The sequence below is a fragment of the Engystomops pustulosus genome, chromosome 7, assembly GCF_040894005.1.
Source record: "Engystomops pustulosus chromosome 7, aEngPut4.maternal, whole genome shotgun sequence".
Classification (NCBI taxonomy): Eukaryota; Metazoa; Chordata; class Amphibia; order Anura; family Leptodactylidae; genus Engystomops; species Engystomops pustulosus.
In genome coordinates, this window is record NC_092417.1 from 172076611 (window position 1) to 172103087 (window position 26477).

The window sequence follows — 26477 nt, forward strand, 5'->3', positions numbered from 1 at the left end:
AAGGAGAGGAAGAATTTATGAGGAGAAACAGGCACAACCAGGCTGCAGGTGCCCTCCCGGGACTCACCTTATGCTGCTGGTAGGGAGTCAGGGAATGTCAAATAAACTTATTAAAACTACTGAGATTATTCTGAAAACTCATAAAGGCATTTTTAAATCAGTATATCAGAGGCTATTAGAACCTGTCATCAGCTTAAAAGAACATTCCTGATGACAGTTGCCCCTTAAGAGGTTAATATCTGTAATATCTAGAAGTATCTTTATTTCATAGGGAAAAAAGACATTGTTCAGAAAAGTAATTTGAATTAAATAATCATGTGCACTGACGTCTGCAATTTATCTAATACTTTTTTTTTCCATTCAAGAGCCCATGTTGGTCAAAACTCTGGAGATCAGTAATGTGACCTCAAATAACGTGACTCTGACGTGGATTAAACCTGATGAGTATAAGACGTCTTACAGCTACAGAGTCCAGACCAATGTCTCCTCATCATCCACAATGTTATATAATGCAATAGTGACAAGTGAATCAACTACAATAACGAATCTGACTGCAGGAGAGACATATACATTCCTGGTATATACAAGAGCTGCCGATACCATCACTGAATCAGACCCAGTGTCAAATACAACCTGCACAGGTGAGTACTGACAAGTTGTATTTTTAACTGATGGGTTTGCTAATTGTATAAATGCGTTGAAATTGTGCAAAATGTATCTAAATTCATTAGCGTTCTCTTACATGAGCATTAGCAGCCGCCACCAACACTGGCGATTGACTATTAGTATTAGGGCTGTACATGGCTGCTTATGCTCTTTGTACCAGAAATGTGCATATGCACTTATGTCCTACCACACATGCCCCCTACATGCTGCAGATTAATTCCCACAAGTCAACTCCATATATAGCATATGGCGACTTGGCAATGATTGAAATTTTCTGTAGATACCCTACATTTTCTGTAGTTACCTTAAATGTAGTTAACCCCCTGTCACCCTACAAAAACACACTAGAGCTAAAGTAAGGAGCTCTTACCGCTACCCCAGATGTAGCAGTGTTAAACTGCTAAATTTATCGAAACCCTCCGATAAAGCTAGCAGACAATGCAGCGCCATACCCTCAGAACGCCAAACCAAGCTCACAGCAGTCCGGTGTATTTATGAGGGGGCGGTCCGCATGAAGCCTGGCAGTCACCGTCTGCATATTACTTACATTACACACTGCTAAATATTGGTAATGCAGTGTGTACGTGCTTGAAAAAGTGATGAGACAAACGCTCCTTCAAGCCCAAGTCTGGAAAAAATTGAAAAAGTTAAAATAAAAGTAAAAAAAACTATTTAAAATAAATAAATAAAAAACCCTGAATACACAACATTTACATATAAAAATCAAATAAAAACTACAAAAAACCTACATATTTGGTATCTCCACATCCGTAACAATCTGTACAATATGTCTAACGAAATGTTGAATGGCATTAAAAAAACACCCGAAAAACTACCCGTAATATATAATTTTTTATCAAATACCCTTTGACCTCTAAAAAGGTTAAAAAAAAAGTTACAAGCCCTAAAATTATACCACTTTTCGCAGAAGATAAGCCCTCAAACAGTTTTGTCAATAGAAAAACACAGAAGTTATGTCTCAGAAAAATTGTCGATACTAACATAAATGCGATTTTCTCCAAAATTGGCTTTGCTTATATCAATGAGGTATCATCATAGTGAACCAGAGAATACAGATACATTTTTAAAAAATATATTTTTTTTATGTTATGGGGAGCGTCAAAAATAATTTCTAAAAATCCAAAACTAAAATGCTGATTTCCTAAAAAGGTGTATCCCCCTTGAAATAGTTAATAAAATCTCATAAATAACCAAGACCTCCCAAAATGAAGAATCAGTACAGTGTATCTTATCCTGATAAAATAAGTCCTTATATGTATGCATTAACAAGAAACAATAAGAATTTTACAACCTGTATAAAGTTACGATACAAAGAGTGCTCCTCCACTCCAATGCCCGGCCATGTGCCCTTACGCCAGTTTACCACCACATATTTGCATACTCGGGAGAAATTGGTTATCAAACTTTGCAGAGCATTTCATCATATGATCCATTGTTGATGTATAATTATTTGGCCTAAGTGAATGTATTTTCCAAAGAAATTACAGTTTCTAAATTGCACTTTCAGTTTGTTCTAACTCCTGTGAAACACCTAAAGCATAACTGTATAGTTACTTGACACAAAATAGTTTTAACACAGCTGGAGATAGCATTTGATAACAATTCCAACTATAACTGGCTTCTTCCTATCCTGAGATATAGGGCTAATACATATATGTGGATATGTGTAAAATCCACTGAGCTTTTCCTGAAGTGGTTCGGACCTTTTGGTTGTGACATCAGCTATGGGCAATGATGCCAATAGCGATCCACATGAAAGTGCACAAACAGCTCAGATAATCAGGATACAGAAGCAGTGCAGAGTAAGGCAGGGAAGACACAACACTGGATCCTTGCATCATACAGTAATCTACTACATCACAAAGAAAAAGATATATTAAAACATGTCCAACTGCACCATAAAATATCTATATAGGAATAAGAAGATGAACACATGGCAGCATCACAGTATGTGTGCAAATGTATACAGACCACCTCTCTGAGAGGACACCCTTCCTAAAAAACTGTTTTTTAAATTCAGTCACTAATTTTTATTTTATTTTGGTGTTCTACTATTTGGAAACTTTCCCCTATACACTTACCTTACCTTAAAGAGTTAACAGATTTCTTAAAAGTTGTTTTACATACATTGAGGGGTGTAGTTTTTATAGTGGGGTAATTTATGGAGTTTTACTATTATTCTCTCAAAGTCGCTTGAAAACTAAGACTTGGTTTTTTTTATGGAAATAAGAAAAGTCGTACCTTAAGTTCTAAACCTCATAACATCCTAGAAAAATGAGAGGACACATAAATAAAACATTCCAACATAAAGCAGACATTCCGGAAATGTTTGTTATCAAGATATTTGGGTGGTCTAACTATTGTGACACATGTCTAAAAATATAGTCTTGTCTATAAGCTGAAAACAAGTGTCAGTGATAAGGGGTTAGAGGGGTTTTTCTGTCATTGCTGGGGGGCAGAAATAAAATATGTACTTGCTCTGCTCCGGCTCCCCATTCCCCAGTGTATAGAGGGATTTGTTTGCACATGTAAAAGAGCTTAGTAATGCATCACTAGGGAACTTGTATGCCAATGAGTATTATGAATAAAATATATTCTGTGTTCAGTTCCAGGGGCCGTTTCTGATTTTACCTGCAGCGGGATACAAAATTCAACAACTCTCAATTTTGATTGGAATAATCCAGGAGGACACTTTACTAGCTTCTTATTTGTAGCAGCCAACACCACCACCGTCTCTATAAATGTGAACTTTACTGGTCAGAAAAGTTACACTATGCAAGGGTTAAACTTCAACACAGTGTACACTGTGACTATGACTACCCTGTCTTCATGTGGCAAACCCAGTGCGATGGTCCAAAAGAAATGCAAAACTTATAATGGATGTAAGTTAACAAAATCCTAATCATAAACACTGATGCTTCAATGATGTGGAGAGAGAATGATTGTCTACAACAAAAGGATTTTCGCTTTTGTACCCCAGAATAGTAGATTATTTTTTGTTGTTGTTGTTTTTGTCTTTTGATATCACATGTACTAGGTTGTATTGTGTAAGTATATTATAACTCTAATACATACTGTATAGTAATGCAAATCCACACTACTGGTTTATAGAACTTTATTCAAAAACCAGCATTGTATGCATTGTACTGTACATAGGTTGCTTGTGCTCTTGCAGATGGTCCTCTAAGCTGCAATACCACTCAGTACCACACTAATCTACCCTACCACATTGGGACACATTTACTAAGGGCTTTGCGCCACACTTTAGTCAGACTGTTCACGGTCTTAATGGCTAAAACGGCTTGCACAGGTATTTAAGAAGTGGGTGCGCTGCTATTGTGGCGCAGATGTGCTAGCCTCCATGCAACAAAAATTAGGGGACGTGCCATTGGTCGGTCTTACCGATTCGAATTGAGCACCGTATTTAACTTCCCAATTGTGTTGCACGCAATTGTGTTTTACCACAAAAAAGTTGGTGAACTCTGTGGGACCTGAGTGGCTAAGCGACACATTCATGATTTATGGCGCACGATCTTAGTGATTTGCCCCACGCAGCATTATACTCAGACAATGCACTTTAAGCGAACTCCAGTGACCTTGTAGGTAAATGTGCCCCATTGGGTATTGAAGGTTTACTTCTACTTTGTTAAAAAAACAAGTATCGCCATATAACTGGAGGGATTCCTTTTTATTTGTAAACTGTACATGATGCATGATATAACATGAAATTATTTTCAAGCATGTTGAGATGTTACAACAGTTATAATAATGAATATATACTTTCTTATACTTCTTTTTCAGCACCTCCTGAGCCACCAGCATTGACAATTGTAACCATGAGCCCCCCTTCTCCATACTCCTTCCAGTTTACTTTTCCCGAGTTCGATGCCAGTAATGGACTGATTGAAGCTTATGCTGTTATTGTATCAAGTGTAAATGGTAAGATGAACAGATGTCCTTTTTTCACTGATTTGCACAGACTACAGACTAGCCTGTTTAGTGGTTAACTTTATATTTAGCCTGTTAAGGGACAAATATTAACCCATTTACATCACCCATCGCTATACATACATCCTAATTATAGGATCAATCAACAATGAAGCAGCACTCCAATAGATATAAAAGGAAAAATTTATTCCACCATAACAATGTGACGTTTCGCCTATTCAATCATGACATTCTCAAGCATTGATTGAATAGGCGAAACGTTGCATTGTTATGGTGGAATACATTTTTCCTTTGATATCTTTTGGAGTGCTTCTTCATCGTTGATTGATCCTGGATCTTCAATGTCAATGTTGGATTTACTACATCCTAATTATTAGTCCACTATGTATTTAGAAGAACGGACTTTTTAGTGGATACATTATTCTTCCGTTAATTTTGGAACAGAAGTGAATGACGGAAGTACAGGTGTCAACTGGACACATGTTTGCATCAACTATTTTTGTGATGACATCTAAGCATTAAAATAGTTTTGTTACCAAGGGCCGCGTTCACACGCTGGATTTAAATTGCATTTTAAAATGCAGTGGAGAGGAGCTACCGCCAATAACATATGCATTTATACCCAACTACTTGCAATTGGGAACAAGCACCACATAAATGCATAATCGGTACAAGCTCCTACCCGCAGCCTTTGATATGTGTTTCAAAATACAATTGAAATGCAGCATCTGAACGCAGCCTAAACCTTACACACACATATATGTTCTACCACATAGAAGCTACAAGTCTGGCTTTTCATTCACTGGTGAGGACACGCTGTGCCCAAGCTAGTTGGAGCTGTGATTGTGTTGTGTATGCTATGATTTTCATCTAGCCCTGGTTGTATGTGGCCATTTTTGTTTCATTTAAAGGGTTATTTTCTTCTCATGAAGTAAAAGCTTATCGTTAGAATATGCCATCATTTTCTGATCATTGGGGTCTTGGCAAGACCACCACTATATGACAATGAAAAGGTTGCAGGTACTTTGTGTGGTTGAAATAACCCTTTAACTCACTGGAAAATAACAGAGTTTCTATAGTAAAACCTTGACCTCTAGTATAATAGAAGGGAGATAGGGAGGTTCAGTATTGCACAGAGCTTTGTGGATGAGGGTGATTGTTTTAAACTGTATAAGGAAGGAGACGGGCAGCCAGTGCAGTGAATGGCACAAACTGAAGGCATCAGAGTAGCGTTTGGTCTGAAAGATAAGCCTGGCTGCTGCATTAAGAATAGATTGTAGAGGAGAGAGTTTAGTGACTAGAAGATTGAGTTTAGTCAGTTACAGTAATCTAGTAGAGAGTGAATCAGAGCAACAATTAGGATGTTAGAGGTTTCACTTGTAAGAAATGGCGGATTCTGGAGTTGCATGCGGAAAGAGCGAGCAAGAGATTGAATATACGGAGCAAAGGAGAGGTTGGAGTCCAGCACAACCCCAAGACATCGGCCAGCTGCCTCAGGATTATATTGATCCCACAGAGATGGAGAGGACTGGGTTGGGTCGGATAGTAGATGGTGGAAAGACAATAATGTCTTTCTTAGAAAGAAGAGAAAGGACATGATTTAAGAGACAGCAGAGAGACAGTCACTGGTGTTCTGGTGATGTTACGTGCAGAAGTATATAGCTGGGTATCATCAGCATAGAAATGATACTGGAGTCTAAATCTGCTGATGGTTTGTCCCATGGGGGGCAGTATAGAGGGAGAAAAGAAGAGGACCTAGGACTGAGCCCTGAGAAGCCCCTGCCCTGAGAGCAAGAGAATAAGAGAGATCCAGAGAAGGAGACACTGAAAGTGCGTCAGAGAGATAGGAAGAAAACCACGAGACTGCAGTGTCCTTTAGGCCATTGGAGTGAAATGGTCCCCAGTATCAAACACTGCCGAGTAATCCAGAAGAATGAGGAGCAAATAGAGCAAATCACCTTTAGATTTAGCAGTGAGGAAATCATTGGAGACTTTAGTAAGAGCAGTTTCAGTTGGAGTGTATGGAGCCAAGGAGTTAGCTGACGGGATTCCAGAAGTTTGGAGATGAAAAGGAGATGAGAAACTGGTTGGTAGTTAGTAGCACTGGATGGGAAGGTTTCTTTAGTAATGGGGTAACTTCTGCATGCTTGAAAGAAGAGGGGACGACACCAGAATAGAGAGGTTGAAGACTTTAGTGACGTGAGAAGTGACTGCTAGGGAAAGGAACTGTATGAGATGTGAGGGGATGGTGTCCCTGATACAGGTAGTGGGGTGAGCAGAGGAAAGGAGCCTGGACACATCCTCTTCTGTGACTGGCTCAAGGGAGGAGAGCAGACAGGGTAAGGTAATGGAGTGAATGGTAATAGTGGGGGGAGTGGATTGAGAAATTATTTCATGGCAAATGCAGTCAATTTCATCTTTAAAGTAGGCGGCCAAATCTTCAGCCCCAAGGTCTGTGACCGGTGGCTGCACCTTCGGTGTTAGTAAGGAGCAAAGAGTATGAAAGAGCCTTTTGGGGTTGTTAGAAAGAGAGGATATTAGATTAGTAAAGTAGACCTGTTTAGCAAGGTGAAGGGCAGAGTTATAGGTTTTGAGCATAAATTTGAAGTGTATAAAGTCTGCAGATGTATGCGATTTTCTCCACAGACATTTGGCACTTCTAGGGCACTGCCGAAGGAAACAAGTTTTGTCCATGTGCCAAGGTTGCCTGCGTCTGTGTTGAAAATTTTGGACAGGGAGTGGTGCCATCTCATCTAGATATTATACTTTCTATATAATGGGCAATCTTCTTGCTATGTTTCGTGTAGTGTGTTTGCTCTGCTGACAGTAATGTTCATAGTGAAACCTCTATATGTACGAATCACTATGCTGTTACTCTTAATGGGGGTTATTGTGTTATCTATTGCTATGGACATGTTGGATATTTGATATATAATATCTTTACCATATATATTTGTACAGTTTAGTAGTGTTACTTATGTGTACTATAAGGTGACATTAGTTATGTGCTACACATAGCATGAGCCTGCACACTGTACAGTACCTAGAAACGTTATTGCTTAATACTTTATTGACTGTTCTTAGAGCATGGCCTAGCAGACAAGACATTTTACAATTACTTTTTATTTTCAGCTGACGGTAAAAGACCATCGGCAGATGATTTGCTAAAGACTTATGACGATTTTAAGAGTAAGACCTCCAATGTATACGTTGCAGTGATAAAAAATACAGGTGCCAGCACATCACAGAGGTCACTTCGGGCAGCTACTCAAACAGTGAATATTGGAGATGGTTCAACATACAGAGCTTATCGGAATGGGCCACTCAGTCCTTCATCTTCATATTGGTAAATTTTATTCTTGAATGTATGATATAGATGGTCTGTACTTTATTTTTTGCCAACTTTGAACATGGTTAAGTAGCTATGCATTGTAGTATTTTGATGTAATTTTCTATTACAGCCATTAGTAAAAGTACAGAGTTGTGAGGGGTCTGTGCGCTCTCCCCATTCAATTGTCAAAAGTTCCCTCTCCACTGGTTTAATAATGATGGGCAGACTTCACCTGTGTGACACCTTTTTGCCCAATTATTGTGGAAATATATATTTTTAATCTCATAGACCAAATTTACCTTATATTCTTGATGTTTTTTTTATCTTTTTATTTTTTGTCATTTTTTGTCCCTAGGGTTGGCATTGTAGGTTTTACTACCATTATATATAACCAGGATGGTCTGATTTCACCAGAGAAGTCTTTATATGCACCTACACCATATACATCTTCATCTATCGATACACCAATAGATTCAGGTAAGTGTCATAGAGTAGTGGTCACTAGTAAAATAACTTTGGAGTTTTGCTTTGCCTCTTTCCGTCTGTTGCTCCTCCACTCTTTATCCAGTTTTACTAAAAAAAATTGAGCATAAAGCTGTGCTCCCTCCTCTTTCCTGAGCTCTATCTCTTCTCTAAGGAGATTTCTGAACATTTGTAGAAAAAAATAGGAAGATACGGGTTGCCTGAAAAAAACATGTATTGATATAATAAGAATTAATAAGTTTATATAAAACAGTTGTCTGTAGTTTTGCCAAGGTTTTTCCAAAGCTTCTTAAAGGGTTTGGCCACTTTTCAATAGATTGCTTCCATTAGACACGTCTCTGCCATAATATGGACCTGCTCTAGGCCATCCTCATGGCATCACTCATTGTATCCTTCTTCTCACTGACAGAGACTGGGAGAGGGGGGAGTAAGCAACTATTCTACTGCCGATTCTCCAGTTGCTCTTCTTCAGAGCTCAGACGTGTAAACAAAGAATCACAGAGAATCTGCACTGGTGATGGAAAGTCTGGCTCATTTAAGATAGCTGAATAATAAGGATCAGCTCACTAAAAAGAGACGACTATTAAATATATAATAGGGAGCCTCAGTCCAGTCCACCACCCCTCTCCACAACATTTAAAATTAACCAGGTTAAAGGGGTGTGGTTATCTGATTAGAGGTGGGGTTAAGTCAAGTGGTTAAAGGACATCTACCACCAGGATTTAGGATTGTAAACCAAGCACACTTACACACTGCTGTGTGCCCCCTCAGCAGAATCTACTCTTCTTTATGATTCCTATGCCCTTGTTTAAAGGAAAAAAAGGCTTTACAAATTATGCAAATGAGCCTCAGGGGATCCAGCTTCCATAGATATTGATGGAGTCTGGTGCCCCTCAGGCTCATTTGCATCATTCTAAAAGCCTGTTTTTGTTAAAACCAGGGCATAAGAAGCTAAAAGAGGACAGATCCTGCCAGATATAAGTGTGTTTGGCTTACAGTCCTTCATCATGGTGGTAGATTTTCTTTAAGGCTCACTGCAGCGAGCAGATTCCTGTTTTGCACATGAAAGAGCGGCTCTAGTCTGTGCACAGCACAAAAGTAAGTAGCAGGACTGCTGACTTACATGATGAACATTCAGGGATTATTCACCTGGCAGAAAAGACACTTGGGCATTTTATGTAAAAGAGTGGCCAACCCCTTTAATATATCAGGAAATTTGACTCTTAGGAGCTTTTCACAATATACAATGGAAGGATTTCCCAAAGTATTATATATATATATATATATATATATATCGCCACTCTCGTCTTACAAAAATGTACAGATGTATTATTGCTTAAAGAAAATCTACCACCAAAATCCATCATGATAGACCAGGGACATTACTCATAGATCCAGGCACCGGGACTGTGGTATCTTCTTATATTTGTATATGGGCTTATTATTATAGCAACTCTGTGCTGCAGATTCACCAGCTGTTAACACTTACCCCCTTCAACTGTGGGCTCACTGCTGCCGAGATTAAAGGAAGTGCAGGGAGGAGGGGAGTCTTCTGCTGCAGTGTAACAACAGCTTGTGAAGCCAGAGCACAGAGGGCTTCTATAACATGCCTGTAGCCCCTCGGGTTCATTAGCATAATTATAAAAGTTGATTTTTAGAAGAAAGGAGGTCATGGATAACAAATGTAATAAGATAACACAGTCATGGTGCCTTGCTCTATGAGTAAGTGTCCTGGTTTATTATGCTTGACTTGGATTGTTGATTTCCTTTAAAGCAGTTTTGCTACCTAACTACATGGAGGTGTACTAAGAGTAATTAAAGGGAACCTTTCAAGGTGATTTAGGACACTTAACCACCAACAAGTCCTTATGGACTGGTGGTTTAGTTTCCCCAAATGTGTCTGTATGGTTTTAAAGCAATTGGGTTAAAAAAAGAAAAATGTTTTCCATTTAAAACTTCAAGAAGGTAAAGTTGTTATCCTATACCACAGGCCCATAAGGACCTGTAGTTGGTTTAGAGTCCCAAATCAACCTGACAGCTCTTCTCTAAATTTTACTGGGGCTTCGACTGTTGGGACCAAATGCAATAAAGAGAAATTGAAAGTAAACCTTCCTGCACGCGATGTATGCTAAATGATAAATAACATTTATCATTTCAAGTTGTCTAATATTTGCGACTTTTTTTGCCGCAAAAAACTCCAGACGAAGCCATACTTAAGGAAAACTCTGTAACAAATGTCTCAAAAAGAGATCTGGCGGGAAAAAAAACATTTAACACAAGGAAAAAGTGAGATTGATATATTACCAAAGAAAAAGACTGGAAAAAACAAACAGAGATAAGATAAATGACCCCCAATGTCTTCTGTATTACACTGTTATAGAGTATTATGATTGACCTTTATATACATATTTTTTTTTAGCCCCAATTATTGGTGGTGTAGTCGGAGGTATTCTGGGTGTACTCGTTGTTGGTCTACTTGGATTTTTTATCTGGAGGGTGCGAAGGTGAGACATTTGACATTTTCTGGGTAAATGTGTAACTTAAATGTAGCCATTGTTTGAAGACATTCCTTTAAGGCACACTCCACCTAAGAACTAAATTCATGCTGAATGCACCATTTAAATGAGCTCTTTTCGTAATGATACAAAATATCTTTTCTACAAATAGTTTGAAGGATACATGTTTGTAGAGGTATACACTCAGTTTTAGTTAATACATATGTGAGACCAGCAGATGGCAGTGATGCATTGTCTTTCACTTCTCATAGAGACAGTGAGACTTGCTATAAAGTGGGTGATAGGATCTTTACTGATTTCTTTTGTTGATGCACATACAAGGATTTAAGTTTAGAAACCTTATCATCAACCTGTCCTGAACCCTTGTATTACTCCACCATGGCTTCACATTTATATTATGTTCATACAATGAGTCCTGACATCTGCCCAGGTTATACTACTGCTGATAATGGTCCCCGGAGGCAATAGATGCAACAGCCCCCAGGGTCTCCAAGGGGAATGACTCCAACTAATCCACAGTGGATCTCAGTTGCCTAGACACATGTCACAGCTGTTTACTGCCTTTTCCTATAGTCTACCTGGTACTAAATTGTTGGGCTGTACACATATACTTAGATGTGTTTATTTGTTACAGAAATCAAGAAAAGAAACCTAAAGACACTTCACTGCCATCATTCAAGTAAGTTCTAGTTATTTTTTTTTATATCTTATAGGGCTGACACCAGCACTGGGCATTGCTGGGCAAGTGCCAGGGCCCAGGGCTGCTGAGGGGGCGGCAAATAAGGCTATACATGAGGATTCCATAGGGTGTGAGGGGGGCTTATGTAAAGTTCCCATGAGGGGGCTGTTTGCTATGATAAACTAGGGAATATTTTAGGGAACAGGAGACTTTTAATATTTTTAATGCCACCACATGAGTTCACTGCAAAAGGGTTACTAAAACCTGTAGCCGACCCTGATATCTTTTACAATTTTCATGTGATGAAAAGCCTTAGAAGCTGAAAAATATTTAGAGACTTATATTTCATATTCTTTTAAATTACAAATATGCAGCTAATAAAAGTCATTTATCCTTAGCCATGAAATTTGCAATTGTCCTTTTTGTTTGTTTTTTTTGCGTTGTTTTGGGAGTGTTTGATGTATCTTACAGTAAGCTTAGTCTTGCATTTTAGTAACATACATGTCACTCATTTTTTACACAATCCATTCTACACTTTTCCCTAAATCAGCAGGAGAGTGAAGTGTTTTTTCCACCCAAAATTTAAGCCGTGCGACAATTTAAAGACTTCAAAATCTAGATTCTGCTGATAAATCAAGAGTAACACAGCAAAATTCAGGCGCTGTAAACTTTGCAGGGAGCAGGAAAAGTTGCAAAATAAGAGCAAATAAAAGAAAAGGATGTGATAAATGCCCCCTTGTTTTTCATCCAAAAGTAGAAACTAATGTCATTTTTCAGAACATTTTAAATATAAAAAGATATTTTTGAGCTAATGTTTCTAATAAGAAATTGTGTAATTAGATTGAATGTTTTTATCCTCCCCACAGAAGTCCGCTGGCCATGAGTACTACTAGTTTTATTGGTCATTTTGAGAAGCAAAAAGCTGACTGTAACCTGGGATTTAGTGAAGAGTATGAGGTGAGTTTTTTTTATTTAACAGTTTTTTTATGGCATTCTCTGCTGTAGTTGCATTTAGATGAATGGTGTGAATCGTGAGATTTATTTATGACCATAAACGCATGTAGCAGCTCAACAAGAGTTTGTCTTTAAAAAATAAACACCAAGAGTGACTGATTTATTTAACGCAAATCTACCATCAATGTCAAATATGATAAACCACAGACATAGATCCAGGCACCGGGACTATAATAATCTATTTAAATTTGTTATCCACGGCCTCCTTTCTTCTAAAATCAACTTTTAAAAATATGCTAACAAGCCGCAAGGGCTCCAGGGGGTGTTACCAGAGCCCCTCCTTGCTGAAGATTCATAGGCTGTCACACAGTCTCACCCTTCCCTTGCTACCTCAGTGCTTCCCCTTCCCTCTGCCTGATTTAGTCCCATCCAGGGGGAGCGGGAAGTGCTCCTGCACAATGTAATAGCCGGTGAAGCTACAGCACAGAGGGACTTTGGTAACCCCTCCTCCCCCATTCTGGCTCATTGGCATAATTTTAAAAAGTGGTCTTGGAAGGAAGGATACCATGAATAACAAATGTAAGAATATTACCAAGTGTCCATGGTTTATAATTTTGATGGTAGATTTCCTGTTTTCTGGTCAGTAACATGTGAATATGACACGTCTTATACTACAAAATGGAACTGATATACTACAGATCAGAAATGTCCATATTAGTCAAATAAATCATGCTGTATACTATTTTAAGTCTTGATATATTTTGTAAGAATTTACAAAATGTTGACACTGTTTCTTGTTGCTCTTTAGAAATTAGCATCTGTTGGCTCAAGGCAATCTAAATTGGCGTCAGAGTTATTAGAGAATAAGGTGAAAAACAGATACACTAATGTGCTGCCATGTAAGTATGTGTAAGAAGTACATGGGCAAAATGGACTGTCACAAAGTTATAAAATAAATCTACCCCACAGCAACAGCCTTAGGCTGCATTCACACAATGTGTGCCTGCCATACCGTAGCATGGCAGGCACACGTCGGTGCTGGGGAGAGGAGTAATATATGGCGCACGTCCTATGACATTTCCTATCTTTCTCCTGACTACGGAACGGTACAGTGGCGCACGTACTGCGCACGATTCCGTACGAGAGTGGTACGGTGCAGTACACGTGCGGCACTGTACCGTTCCGTAGTCGGGAACGTACCACTCTCGCACGGAATCATGCGCCCGTTGCCATCTATGGGGGACGTATATATATGGCGTATATACGTCGGACGAATATACGACCCCCCCCCCCCCCCCAACGTTTATGTGAATGTAGCCTTAGACAGCACCCTTATGCTGTGCACGTGTCATAAATATCTGAGATGGGAACGTTCCCTTTAAATTTAGTAAATAATCTCACACATGGAAACATCTTTATTCTGTACAAAAGAAGAAAATTGTCAACTAGTGCTAAAAAACTGCAACATTATACCATTACACTATTCAAGGCATTCTAATATTAAAATGGGTGACATTTTGTGCTTTAGTTAAAAAAATACCATATATATAAATGTGCTGAAAAACGTCCCCTCGGCTTATACACGAGTCTATTAGTCTGTTACAAAACCCACTTTTATAAATAAACTTATATACTCACCCTCCGATGTCGGCGCGCCCCATCTTTTTTCTTCCCCGCAGCTCTTCTTCTTTATTCTGTCATGGACGCGGCCATGTTTTCTTCCTGGCCTTACTATGACGTCAGCAGCGGCCGCGTCATAGATGCGCCTGCTGGAAGAAAACATGGCCGCGTCCATGACAGAAGAAAGAAGAGCTGCAGGGGAAGAAAGAAGAAGGGACGCGGGGTCATCAGGGAGCCGCACCGACATTGGAGGGTGAGTATATAAGTTTATTTTTTTTTAAGTGCTGGGGGGGGGCTGGCTGTATACTACATGGGGGCTGGCTGGCTGTATACTACTGGGGGCTGGCTGGCTGTATACTACTGGGGTCTGGTTGGCTGTATACTACTGGGCGCTGGCAAGCTGTATACTACATGGGGGCAGGCTGGCTGTATACTACTGGGGGCTGGCTGGCTGTATACTACTGGGGTCTGGTTGGCTGTATACTACTGGGCGCTGGCAAGCTGTATACTACATGGGGGCAGGCTGGCTGTATACCACTGGGGGCAGGCTATATACTACATGGGGATAGGCTGGCTGTATACTACAGGGGGCTGGTGGCTTTATACTACTGGGGGCTGGTGGCTGTATACTACTGGGAGCTGGCTGACTATATACTACTGGGAGCTGGCTGACTATATACTACTGGGGGCAGGCTGGCTATATACTGGGGAGGGGGGACTGTGACCAATGCATTTCCCACCCTCGGCTTATACTCAAGTCAATAGCTTTTCACAGTTTTTGGTGGTAAAATTAGGGGTCTCGGCTTATACTCGGGTCGGCTGATACTCGAATATATACTGTAATTACCTAGTTCTGCCTTAATGTTGAGTGAATAGATAGAAATATCAATTTGTGGATTTATTTGATTAGTGCACAAAGAATGTATAAAGGTAAATGCAGAATATTACAATAAGAGTACAAGTTAAACAAAAACGTGCACTTCTGATGTATCCAAATAACGTTATCTCTTATTTGTTTTATTAGATGATGTTTCTCGTGTTGTAATGTCCACTCAGGGGAACCCCACAGACGACTACATTAACGCAAGCTACATTCCTGTAAGTATCTTCCCCTGAAAGACGAATCTGCTTTACCCCTTATAAATCTCCAGATTATAAAGTATTAATACTCAGACTGCAAGTGTCCCGATTTCTTCCACGTGTTTTTACATGTGCCCACGTTTTATGGAAGATATTGTTATATGCAAGAGGTAGCAGGAGGTTTTTGAGCTTACTGAATGGTGCATTCAGAGCAATAAAGTTGGTTAGAGGATTATTTATTACAATTGTCGTAAAAAGTCACAACGCGTTTCAGGGTATACTACCCCTTTCTCAAGTGCTGGTGCTGAAGGTGTAGGGATCTAGCCCAGAGCGTGCCGAGAGTGTGGGGAAGTCGACTCTTTAAAGTGTATGCTGCAAGATAGTATACAGGAAGTCCCCGGGTTACGTACAAGACAGGTTCTGTAGGTTTGTTCTTAAGTTGAATTTGTATGTAAGTCTGAACGGTATATTTTACAATTGTAACTCCAGACAAAGTTTTGTGAAAATTTGATTTAAAAAATTTTGGATTGTCATAAGAACCAGGTTTAACAATAAAGCTTCATTACAGACACCTTTAATATCTGTTACAGCTGTTCATTGTAGCCTAGGGCTAAAGTACAGTAACATACTAACATCCAGAGGTCCGTTTGTAACTAGGGTTCATCTGTAACTCGGGTGTTCTTAAGTAGGGGACCGCCTGTATTTGAAGGTGCAGTAAGTAACATAGAAGTATGGTGCATAACAATGCATAATGCATGATTGCTAAAGTTAGGAATGCTTCCCAGGTTGAGCGAAAAACTGTATTTTGTGCTCAATTTTAACTTTCCGAGTTATGAACGGTATATTTGTCTTGTACTTTATATTTGATTTGTACTGATTTTTCTTTTCAGGGTTACAATCATCCAAGAGAGTTTATTGCAGCACAAGGTCCTCTACCGAATACTGTCAGTGATTTCTGGCGCATGATATGGGAAGAAGATGTCCGGGCCATTGTCATGCTCACTAGATGTGTTGAATTGGGAAAGGTAAAATTGTCTAATGAACTCTCTGTTCATTATTTCAATATGTAGACTATATTAGTCATATGTTTTAATCTCGCAATGGCCGGGCATGATGTGGATGTGTGTATGCGTGTGTGGATGGTTTTTTTGCCGCAAAATTGTGCGTGGTTACAGCACATGCGCACTGAAACCGGGGTGTACACCACCAGAGATAAGACCATTGTGCCTTAACCAACTTATCTCTAGGTAAGTTATGATGTGGTTTTTTTTTTTAATATCCACCACGGAATCTTGTTTAATGCATAAAATTATATTCATAATTGGGTTCTCCTGGACATACATATTACTGATCTATCCTTTTGAGAGTTCATTCAAAACAAATAATTATGATGTTGCATATTTTGTTTCTTTTTTTTATGCCGCTGTTTGAGGTAAATGCAATTTCTGGTAGTTTTATATAATATTTTGTGCTGCTTTTATAGGAAAACAAAGATAAATGTTGATATTTTAAAACTAATAGTAAAGAAATGGTTAAATGTACATTGTATCTTGTATTATTGTAGGTGAAATGTGATGAATATTGGCCACAGAGAAGCAGCAAGACTTACGGTGACATTTCAGCATCCATGACCAATGAAAGTATTTTGCCAGACTGGACGATAAGGGATTTCCAATTAGTGAATGTAAGTTCCAGAAGTCTTCTTAATGCACAGATAGTGCATATGCTATTTCTCTCTATTCCTAATATAAATACCGTATATATAGTTTAGGAATTCTTAACCCCTTGCCGCTCTGCGCCGTAGCTGTACTGCGCTGAGTCCCGCGAATAGCGCTCAGCGCAGTACAGCTACTGCGCAGAGACGATGCCGGTTCAGCGCTGTATAGCAGCCGAACCGGCATCGTTAGCCGCGGGATTTCAACGGTAATCTACCGTTGACATCCCCGGCTATCACCCGCGGTCGGAGTGGGCTCCGATCGCGGGTGTTAACATGCCTTCTGGGGGTCTTTACCCCACGATCGGCCCCCCCGCACCGTTTTCGGGGGGACCGATCGCTGTTTTGGCACCTCTGGGGTCCGATCGGGACCCCAGAGAAGCCTGGAGGGTTTGCCTTAAAGATGGCGTCTGTGACGTCATCTTAAAGGCAAAGTGTCAGCCTATGCATCTGCATAGGCTGGCACTGATAATACCCTGCAATACATTAGTATTGCAGAGTATTATCAAGAACAAGCAATCAGATGATTGCTCGTTCATATCCCATGGTGGATCATGTAAAAAAAAGTAAAAAAAAATGTTTTTCAATAAAAAATTACTTTATAAATCACTAAAAATGCCCATAGGCCCCAAAACATATAAAGAGACATATAACGCTCAAAAAAGTCTAAATCATAACACAAACCCCACATATATAGTATCACCGCGTCCGTAACAATCCATAGAATAAAACTAAATAACTATTGAACCCATATGATGAACGCCGTAAAAAAAAAAAACGTTAAAAACCCGCCAAAAATTATGATTTTTACCTATTATATCCCACTAAAAATGCAATAAAAAGTGATCAACAAAACATATGTACTCCAGAATGATATTGTTGCAAAGTACAACATGTCCCGCAAAAAACAAGCCATCGACCAGCTCTGTAGCCAAAAACGTAACAATGTTATGCCACTTGGAAGACAGCGATGCAAAAATGATAGATTTTTCCCCACATTAGGGTTTTATTTGGCAAATTTAGTAAAACATAAGAAAATATATTCATGTCTGGTGTCCCCGTAATCGTATCGACCCATAGAATAAAGATAACAGGATTATTAGGATATACGGTGAACACGAAAAAAAAAAAAAGTAAAAAATCCAGTACAGAATTGATGCTTTTCTACTCATGACCTCAAAAAAAGTTCGAAAATTTTCAACAATAGGTGATACCAACCCCAAAATGGCAACACTGGAAAAAGCATCTCGTCCCGCAAAAAAAATGCCGTCACATGGCCCAAATAACGGAAAAGCGAAAATTTTATAGCCTTCAAAAGGGGCCAATGAGGAAACTAAAATCCTGGCAGCTGCAGGGTGCTCCTTCCCTTCTGCACCTCGCTGTGCCCCCATAACACAAGTAACGGCCACGTGTGGGGGGTCGCTGCACTCAGGAGAAATTGTAGAACACATTTTATGGTGAGTTTTCTCTTTTTATCTTTTGGAAATGTGTAAATTTTAGGGCTAAATGAACGTATAACCGACAGAATTTGACCATTCTAAATTTCACCGCCATTTTGATTCAATTACTATGAAGATCTCAAGGGGTTAACAATCTTTGTAAATGCTGTTTCTGATAGTTTGAGGGGTGCAGATTTGAAAATGGGTTGGTTATATAGGGGGTTTTGATGCTAAATATGTAAAATTTGATTTCAAACAGTATTTATCCCCAAAATAGTCAATTCTGAAAATACGGAAAATCGCTATTCGATTTGTAGGCCGCGTGACGTCAAAATAAATTATCCAAACATTTCAAAAATTATGAAAATGTAAAGTAGACAAATGGGCAATGTTATTCTGCAAGTTATTTAGGTGGTAAATCTATCTGCCTGAAAACGCGGTGATTTAGAATTTCGAAAATGGCAAATTTTTCTAAAAATTCATCATTTTTTTCCTTTTTTTGTAAATAAACGCAAAACTTATCAGCCAAAATTTACCACTAAAATGAAGTACAACATGTGGGGAAAAAACAATCTCAGAATCGCTTTGATAAGTAACAGCGTTCAAAAGTTATTACCACAGGAAGAGACACTGGTCAAATTTAAAAAAAAAGTTGCGAGCCTTAACCTGCAAACAGGCTGCGTCCTTAAGGGGTTAAAGACCATACAAACTTTGATGCTTCTTGTTGTCTATTTTCTCTGCAATTGAAAATGAAAAACGTGCAAAAGGAGTTCAATGGATGTTAGGCTTTGCTGTGTGGTGCAGTATATAGAGGATTTGTCGGCTCTCCTCCTCTGTGGTGTAGTATATAGAGCAGTGGTGGCGAACCTATGGCACGGGTGCCAGAGGTGGCACTCAGAGAAATTTCTGTGGGCACTCAGACCATCACCCCAGCACAGACTTCACCAAATAGGACCAAATCCACCAAATCTTCCTGCAGTCCCAGGCAACTAAAGAGATGCTGCTATTTTAAAGCAACACTTCATTGGCTGTTTGGAACTGTGGGGAAAGTGAGAAGGTGTGGACATTATCTTTGGAGGTCATCTTGCTGGACCCTGGAAAGAGGCTACAATGATAGTCTAAATTTGCCCTCCTTCTTTTAACTGTACTGGTGGCCTCAGGGGGCCAATACGATTGAAAGATGTGTAAGAACAGGTAGGCTATGAGTTACTGCTTAAAATGCCATGTTGGCACTTCACGGTAAATAAGTCGATTTTGGTTGTATTTTGGGCACTCGGTCTCCAAAAGGTTCGCCATGACTGATATATATGACTGTGTGGTGCACAATATATAGGATTTGTCGGCTCTCCTCCTCTGTGGTGTAGTATATAGAGGATGTGTCATCTCTCCGGTGTGGTGTAGTATATAGAGGATGTGTCAGCTCTCCTGTGTGGTGTAGTATATAGAGGATGTGTTGGCTCTCCTGTGTGGTGTAGTATATAGAGGATGTGTCAGCTCTCCTGTGTGGTGTAGTATATAGAGGATGTGTCAGCTCTCCTGTGTGGTGTAGTATATAGAGGATGTGTCAGCTCTCCTGTGTGGTGTAGTATATAGAGGATGTGTCAGCTCTCCTGTGTGGTGTAGTATATAGAGGATGTGTTGGCTCTCCTGAGTGGTATAGTATATAGAGGATGTGTCAGCTCTCCTCCTGTGTGGTGTAGTATATAGAGGATGTGTCAGCTCTCCTGTGTGGTGTAGTATATAGAGGATGTGTCAGCTCTCCTGTGTGGTGTAGTATATAGAGGATGTGTTGGCTCTCCTGAGTGGTATAGTATATAGATGATGTGTCAGCTGTCCTCTTGTGTGGTGTAGTATATAGACAGTGGGGCACATTTACTTACCCGGTCCTGTCGCAATCCAGCGGCGCATTCTCCGTCGAGGATTCAGGTTTTCCGGCGATTCGCTAAGGTTGTGCGCCCGATGTCCACCAGGTATCGCTGGTGCGCTGAGGTCCGCCGGAGTTCACCATCCTATTCCTGGTGCATGTGAGTGATTGATTTTGGTACACAATTCGTTTTTTAAATTACGCTTTTTTTCCGAATCCGTCGGGTCTTCCTACGGCCACCCCCCCATTTCTGTCGCGTGAAAGCCGGCGCGATTGCGACGAAATCCAATCACGTGCGCCAAAATCCCGGCGGAATTCGCCACAAAACGGAAAAAGTTGGGAAACCCCACGAATGTGCGGCCGCGGAGCCCTTAGTAAATGAGCCCCAATGTGTCAGCTCTCTTGTGTGGTGTACTATATAGACGATGTGTCAGCACTCCTCCTGTGTGGTGTACTATATAGACGATGTGTCAGCTCTCCTCCTGTGTGGTGTAGTATATAGAGGATGTGTCAGCTCTCCTCCTGTGTGGTGTAGTATATAGAGGATGTGTCAGCTCTCCTCCTGTGTGGTGTAGTATATAGAGGATGTGTCAGCTCTCCTCCTGTGTGGTGTAGTATATAGAGGATGTGTCAGCTCTCCTCCTGTGTGGTGTACTATATAGACGATGTGTCAGCTCTCCTCCTGTGTGGTGTAGTATATAGAGGATGTGTCAGCTCTCCTCCTGTGTGTAGTATATAGAGGATGTATCAGCTCTACTCCTGTGTGGTGTAGTATATAGAGGATGTGTTGGCTCTCCTCCTGTGTGGTTTAGTATATAGAGGATGTGTCAGCTCTCCTCCTGTGTGGTGTAGTATATAGAGGATGTGTTGGCTGTCCTCCTGTGTGGTGTAGTATATAGAGGATGTGTTTCCTGTGTGGTGTAGTATATAGAGGATGTGTCTCCTGTGTGGTGTAGTATATATAGGATGTGTCTCCTGTGTGGTGTAGTATATATAGGATGTGTTGGCTGTCCTCCTGTGTGGTGTAGTATATAGAGGATGTGTTTCCTGTGTGGTGTAGTATATAGAGGATGTGTCTCCTGTGTGGTGTAGTATATATAGGATGTGTCGGCTCTCCTGTGTGTTGTAGCATATATTATTCTTAGTATAATTAGTAATGGGTTCATTGTTTTTTTTTAAAGAAAGTTTTAAGATGAGGGCTTACTGAACATTTACCTCCACAACCTTATAAAAGACAAAAGATTTGCTGACAGCTGGTACTTTATGAGGCTTATTCTCAAGCCACCATCATTGTCTGAATGTGCTATTAAATCTGCCCTATATAAGTGTATATTCACAGGTATTTCTTCTTAGAAAATGGTAATTTCATTGTCACGGACAGATGGCTGAATAATGTTTTCTGAGCTCTTTGTTCTTGAAAAGCTGCATATATTATCATTACTTTTGTTTCCTCTCAGGAAAAGATTTATATAAGTAAGGAATGAATCGTGTCAGCTCCTGGATGCTTTGGGATGTATAGACAGGGAAGCATGAGAAGACATACATTCATCCAATCAAGGCTGTGCAGTGATAAACAATAGCGCTACCCCTGGCAATGATTACTGCCCCATAATAACACCTTAGATATTACCGATTGCTATTGGGAATGGAACTTTTTTATTCATCCTTAATGGCTGGCAACTTATTTACAGCTTTTAGAGAGGAGCACTAGAGAGGAGTAGGGATGAGCACTGCTCACCCCTCCCCTCTCCATAAGAAATAGTGGTGCACGGCCATTCTTACGCCCAAAGATAGACCATGCCCTGTCCATGGAACGGTGAGCACATGTTGTGATCACTGTACTGATCCCGGACGCCATAGCCGTCTATGAGGTCGCATATCCAGCCTAAAATTTGCAGCCGAATGTACATCCCCCAGACATTCATGTGCACGGGGCCTAACATGGTGGAATTTGACAGACATGTCCTATAATTTGAGTAGAATCCAGACACAATAAAGAACATGTCATTTTTTAAGTAGGACTCGCTGTTCCAAGATCCTCTGTGTGAACATACCCTTTGGCACATGTCAAAACAAAATTTAAAAATAAAAAAAAACTTTCAAATTATATGCAGCGCTTTACATCTGATACATTGACAAGTGACAAGTAATATGACAAGTAATGTTCTGTTTTGTATTTTATGCAAAAAACTTTAAATAAAAATATATTTGAATATAAAAATATAACTATCCCAACATTTACGTTATTGGATGTAAATGTTAACTGCATATGTCATTATGTCACTGTTCAACATGTGCTGTTAATAACGCAACTTATGATGTATAATGCAATTAAAAAATGAATAACTATCACACAGTGGCAATGGCTAAGAGGGAACCCGTGACCAGATTTGAGCCAGACCCCTCAGGTAGGGAATGAAATATCCTTTCTAGAATTCCCCTTTTATGTGAACCCTCATCCGTTTACCTGCAAAAAAAAAAAAAATTCTGTAAAGACATGTGACCTTGGGGGTCATTTACTAAGGGCCCGAATCGCGTTTTTCCGAAAGGTTATCCAAATATTTTTGATTTGCGTCAATTTTGCCAGAATTGGCCCAAGATCTTGGCGCACGCGGTCGGATTGTGGCGCATCGGCGCCGGTATGCACGTGACGGAAATCGAGGGGAGCATGGCCGTAAAAAAAACCCGACGGATTCGGAAAAACCACCGCATTTAAAAAAAAAAAAGTGTTGCTTAACACGCGCTTACCTGCATCCAGCGGAGGACGGACTTCAGCGCAGCAGCGACACCTAGTGGACATCGGGGGAACTACCTTAGTGAATCCCGGCCGGACCCGAATCCTCTGCAGAGAATGCGCCGCTGGATCGCGAAAGGACCGGGTAAGTAAATCTGCCCCAATGAGTACATAAGAGTCATATTTTACCTGCGATGAGTCAAGTTTAGAGGCTGCAGGGGAGTGTCAGTTCAGACTCTCTCATTTTCACTGCTATAGCACCTAGAAAGATGCTGCCGGTGTCATATTAAAGATATAACTATCATCTTTCAGATCACATGAAGCTTATGGTTCTATGATCTACAGAATCTGAGATACAGGCAGATAAATCATTGTTTTGAATGTGAACTGCAGATAAAGATGCAATGCCTGCTTTTTTAAATTGCCTGGATCACAAACCTGAATTGATCTGAAAGATGAGATTCTTAACCTTAATATGACACCAGCAGCATGTTTCTATGTACTATACAAACAAAGCCTACAGCCTCTGGACTTGACTAATCTCAGGCAAAATCTAACTCTTCTTTTCTCATTTTTATATGTCTTTGGAGATTTGTTATAGGTAAATGTGTGAAATTTTACATAAAAGAGAAAAGGAAATTTCATCCCCAACCTGAGGGAACTGGTTTAAAATCTGGTGAAAGGGTCCCTTAAAATTATTATTTTGGTGATCTTATTTTCCACACAGAACTAGTTTGAATGTGGATAAAAAATTTGAAAAAAGTAGTCTAGCTAAAAAAAAAAGTCCAGCTAAAAATACTAATGTAAATAATAAAAATATTGTATGTTTATAAGGGGTTTATTTGTCTCTCATTTTGTCTTTTAGATTAAAACCAAACAGAATAAGGAAGTGAGACATTTCCACTTTACTGCGTGGCCAGACCATGGTGTTCCCAAGACGACCAATGACCTGATACAGTTCAGGAATTTAGTCCATGAATACACAAAAAATGTCTTCTCTTTACATTCACCTATAGTGGTTCACTGCAGGTAGGTGCATGGCTGTGATAATGAATGTACTGAGAAGGCTTGTATAGTAGCCATGTTATTTTTCCATTTTACCAGTTGCTTTTCTCTTAGTATCTACTCTACAGAAATAATGTCAAGAACACAACATATAATGGGGAGTTTCATGGTAATTTTTTTTTACAAAAGGAAATCTGATGCATTGATGTGTTCTTTTCTGGCTCTTTTTAATAGTGCGGGAGTGGGTAGAACTGGCACCTTTATAGCACTTGATCGCATCATCAAACAAATTGAAGCAGAAGATCGAATAGATGTGTATGCAATCGTTCATAATCTCAGGATGCATCGGGTATTCATGGTGCAAACCGAGGTTAGTAGAAGGAACTGAACTGAATTTCCATTAGCAGTATTTCACATTGTACATACAGGGCAGTTTTATAGTAGTTATATTCCTGTACATAGGGGGCAGTATTATAGTAGTTATATCCTTGTACATAGGGGGCAGTATTATAGTAGTTATATTCTTGTACATAGGGGGCAGTATTATAGTAGTTATATTCTTGTACATAGGGGGCAGTATTATAGTAGTTATATTCTTGTACATAGGGAGCAGTATTATAGTAGTTATATTCTTGTAAATAGGGGGCAGTATTATAGTAGTTATATTCTTGTACATAGGGGGCAGTATTATAGTCGTTATATTCCTGTACATAGGGGGCAGCATTATAGTAGTTATATTCTTGTACATAGGGGGCAGTATTATAGTAGTAATATTCTTGTACATAGGGGGCAGTATTATAGTAGTAATATTCTTGTACATAGGGGGCAGTATTATAGTAGTTATATTCCTGTACATAGGGGCAGTATTATAGTAGTTATATTCTTGTACATAGGGGAAGTAGTATAGTAGTTATATTCTTGTACATAGGGGAAGTAGTATAGTAGTTATATTCCTGTACATAGGGGGCAGTATTATAGTAGTTATATTCTTGTACATAGGGGGCAGTATTATAGTAGTTATATTCCTGTACATAGGGGGCAGTATTATAGTAGTTATATTCTTGTACATAGGGGGCAGTATTATAGTAGTTATATTCCTGTACATAGGGGGCAGTATTATAGTGGTTATATTCTTGTATATAGGGGGCAGTATTATAGTAGTTATATTCTTGTACATAGGGGGCAGTATTATAGTAGTTATATTCTTGTACATAGGGGGCAGTATTATAGTAGTTACATTATTGTACATAGGGGACAGTATTATAGTAGTTATTTTCTTGTACATAGGGGGCAGTATTATAGTAGTTATATTCCTGTACATAGGGAGCAGTGTTATAGTAGTTATATTCTTGTACATAGGGGGCAGTATTATAGTAGTTATATTCCTGTACATAGGGGGCAGTATTATAGTAGTTATATTCTTGTACATAGGGGGCAGTATTATAGTAGTTATATCCCTGTACATAGGGGGCAGTATTATAGTAGTTACATTATTGTACATAGGGGGCAGTATTATAGTAGTTATATTCTTGTACATAGGGGACAGTATTATAGTAGTTATTTTCTTGTACATAGGGGGCAGTATTATAGTAGTTATATTCCTGTACATAGGGAGCAGTGTTATAGTAGTTATATTCTTGTACATAGGGGGCAGTATTATAGTAGTTATATTCTTGTACATAGGGGGCAGTATTATAGTAGTTATATTCCTGTACATAGGGGAAGTAGTATAGTAGTTATATTCCTGTACATAGGGGGCAGTATTATAGTAGTTACATTATTGTACATAGGGGGCTGTATTATAGTATTTATATTCTTGTACATAGGGGGCAGTATTATGGTAGTTATATTCTTGTACATAGGGGGCAGTATTATAGTAGATATATTCTTGTACATAGGGGGCAGTATTATAGTAGTTATATTCCTGTACATAGGGGGCAGTATTATAGTAGTTATATTCCTGTACATAGGGGGTAGTATTATAGTAGTTATATTCCTGTACATAGGGGGCAGTATTATAGTAGTTATATTCCTGTACATAGGGGGCAGTATTATAGTAGTTATATTTTTGTACATAGGGGGCAGTATTATAGTAGTTATATTCCTGTACATAGGGGGCAGTATGATAGTAGTTATATTCTTGTACATAGGGGGCAGTATTATAGTAGATATATTCTTGTACATAGGGGGCAGTATTATAGTAGTTATATTCTTGTACATAGGGAGCAGTATTATAGTAGTTATATTCCTGTACATAGGGGGCAGTATGATAGTAGTTATATTCTTGTACATAGGGGCTGTATTATAGTAGTTACATTATTGTATGTAGGGAATAAGTATACATTTATGATGTAAACAGGTGATTTTCTCTCCTGGTCTTTATTCTGCTGTTCAGTACATCTCTATAAGGCATCTCATAATCA

The 26477-nt window shown here is 39.4% G+C and overlaps 1 protein-coding gene across 1 annotated transcript in view; it reads left to right on the forward strand.

Annotated features, from left to right (window-relative positions):
• LOC140071334 (receptor-type tyrosine-protein phosphatase beta-like) overlaps positions 1-26477 on the forward strand; it is a 74424-nt gene that overhangs the window by 45196 nt on the left and 2751 nt on the right. The window contains exons 22-35 of the mRNA XM_072118966.1: positions 366-641; positions 3294-3569; positions 4489-4626; positions 7768-7981; positions 8322-8443; positions 10869-10953; positions 11600-11644; positions 12511-12601; positions 13407-13497; positions 15243-15316; positions 16189-16323; positions 16863-16982; positions 23915-24078; positions 24289-24424. Coding sequence (XP_071975067.1) covers positions 366-641; positions 3294-3569; positions 4489-4626; positions 7768-7981; positions 8322-8443; positions 10869-10953; positions 11600-11644; positions 12511-12601; positions 13407-13497; positions 15243-15316; positions 16189-16323; positions 16863-16982; positions 23915-24078; positions 24289-24424 — 1967 coding nt within the window. The remainder of the gene's footprint in view (positions 1-365; positions 642-3293; positions 3570-4488; positions 4627-7767; positions 7982-8321; positions 8444-10868; positions 10954-11599; positions 11645-12510; positions 12602-13406; positions 13498-15242; positions 15317-16188; positions 16324-16862; positions 16983-23914; positions 24079-24288; positions 24425-26477) is intronic.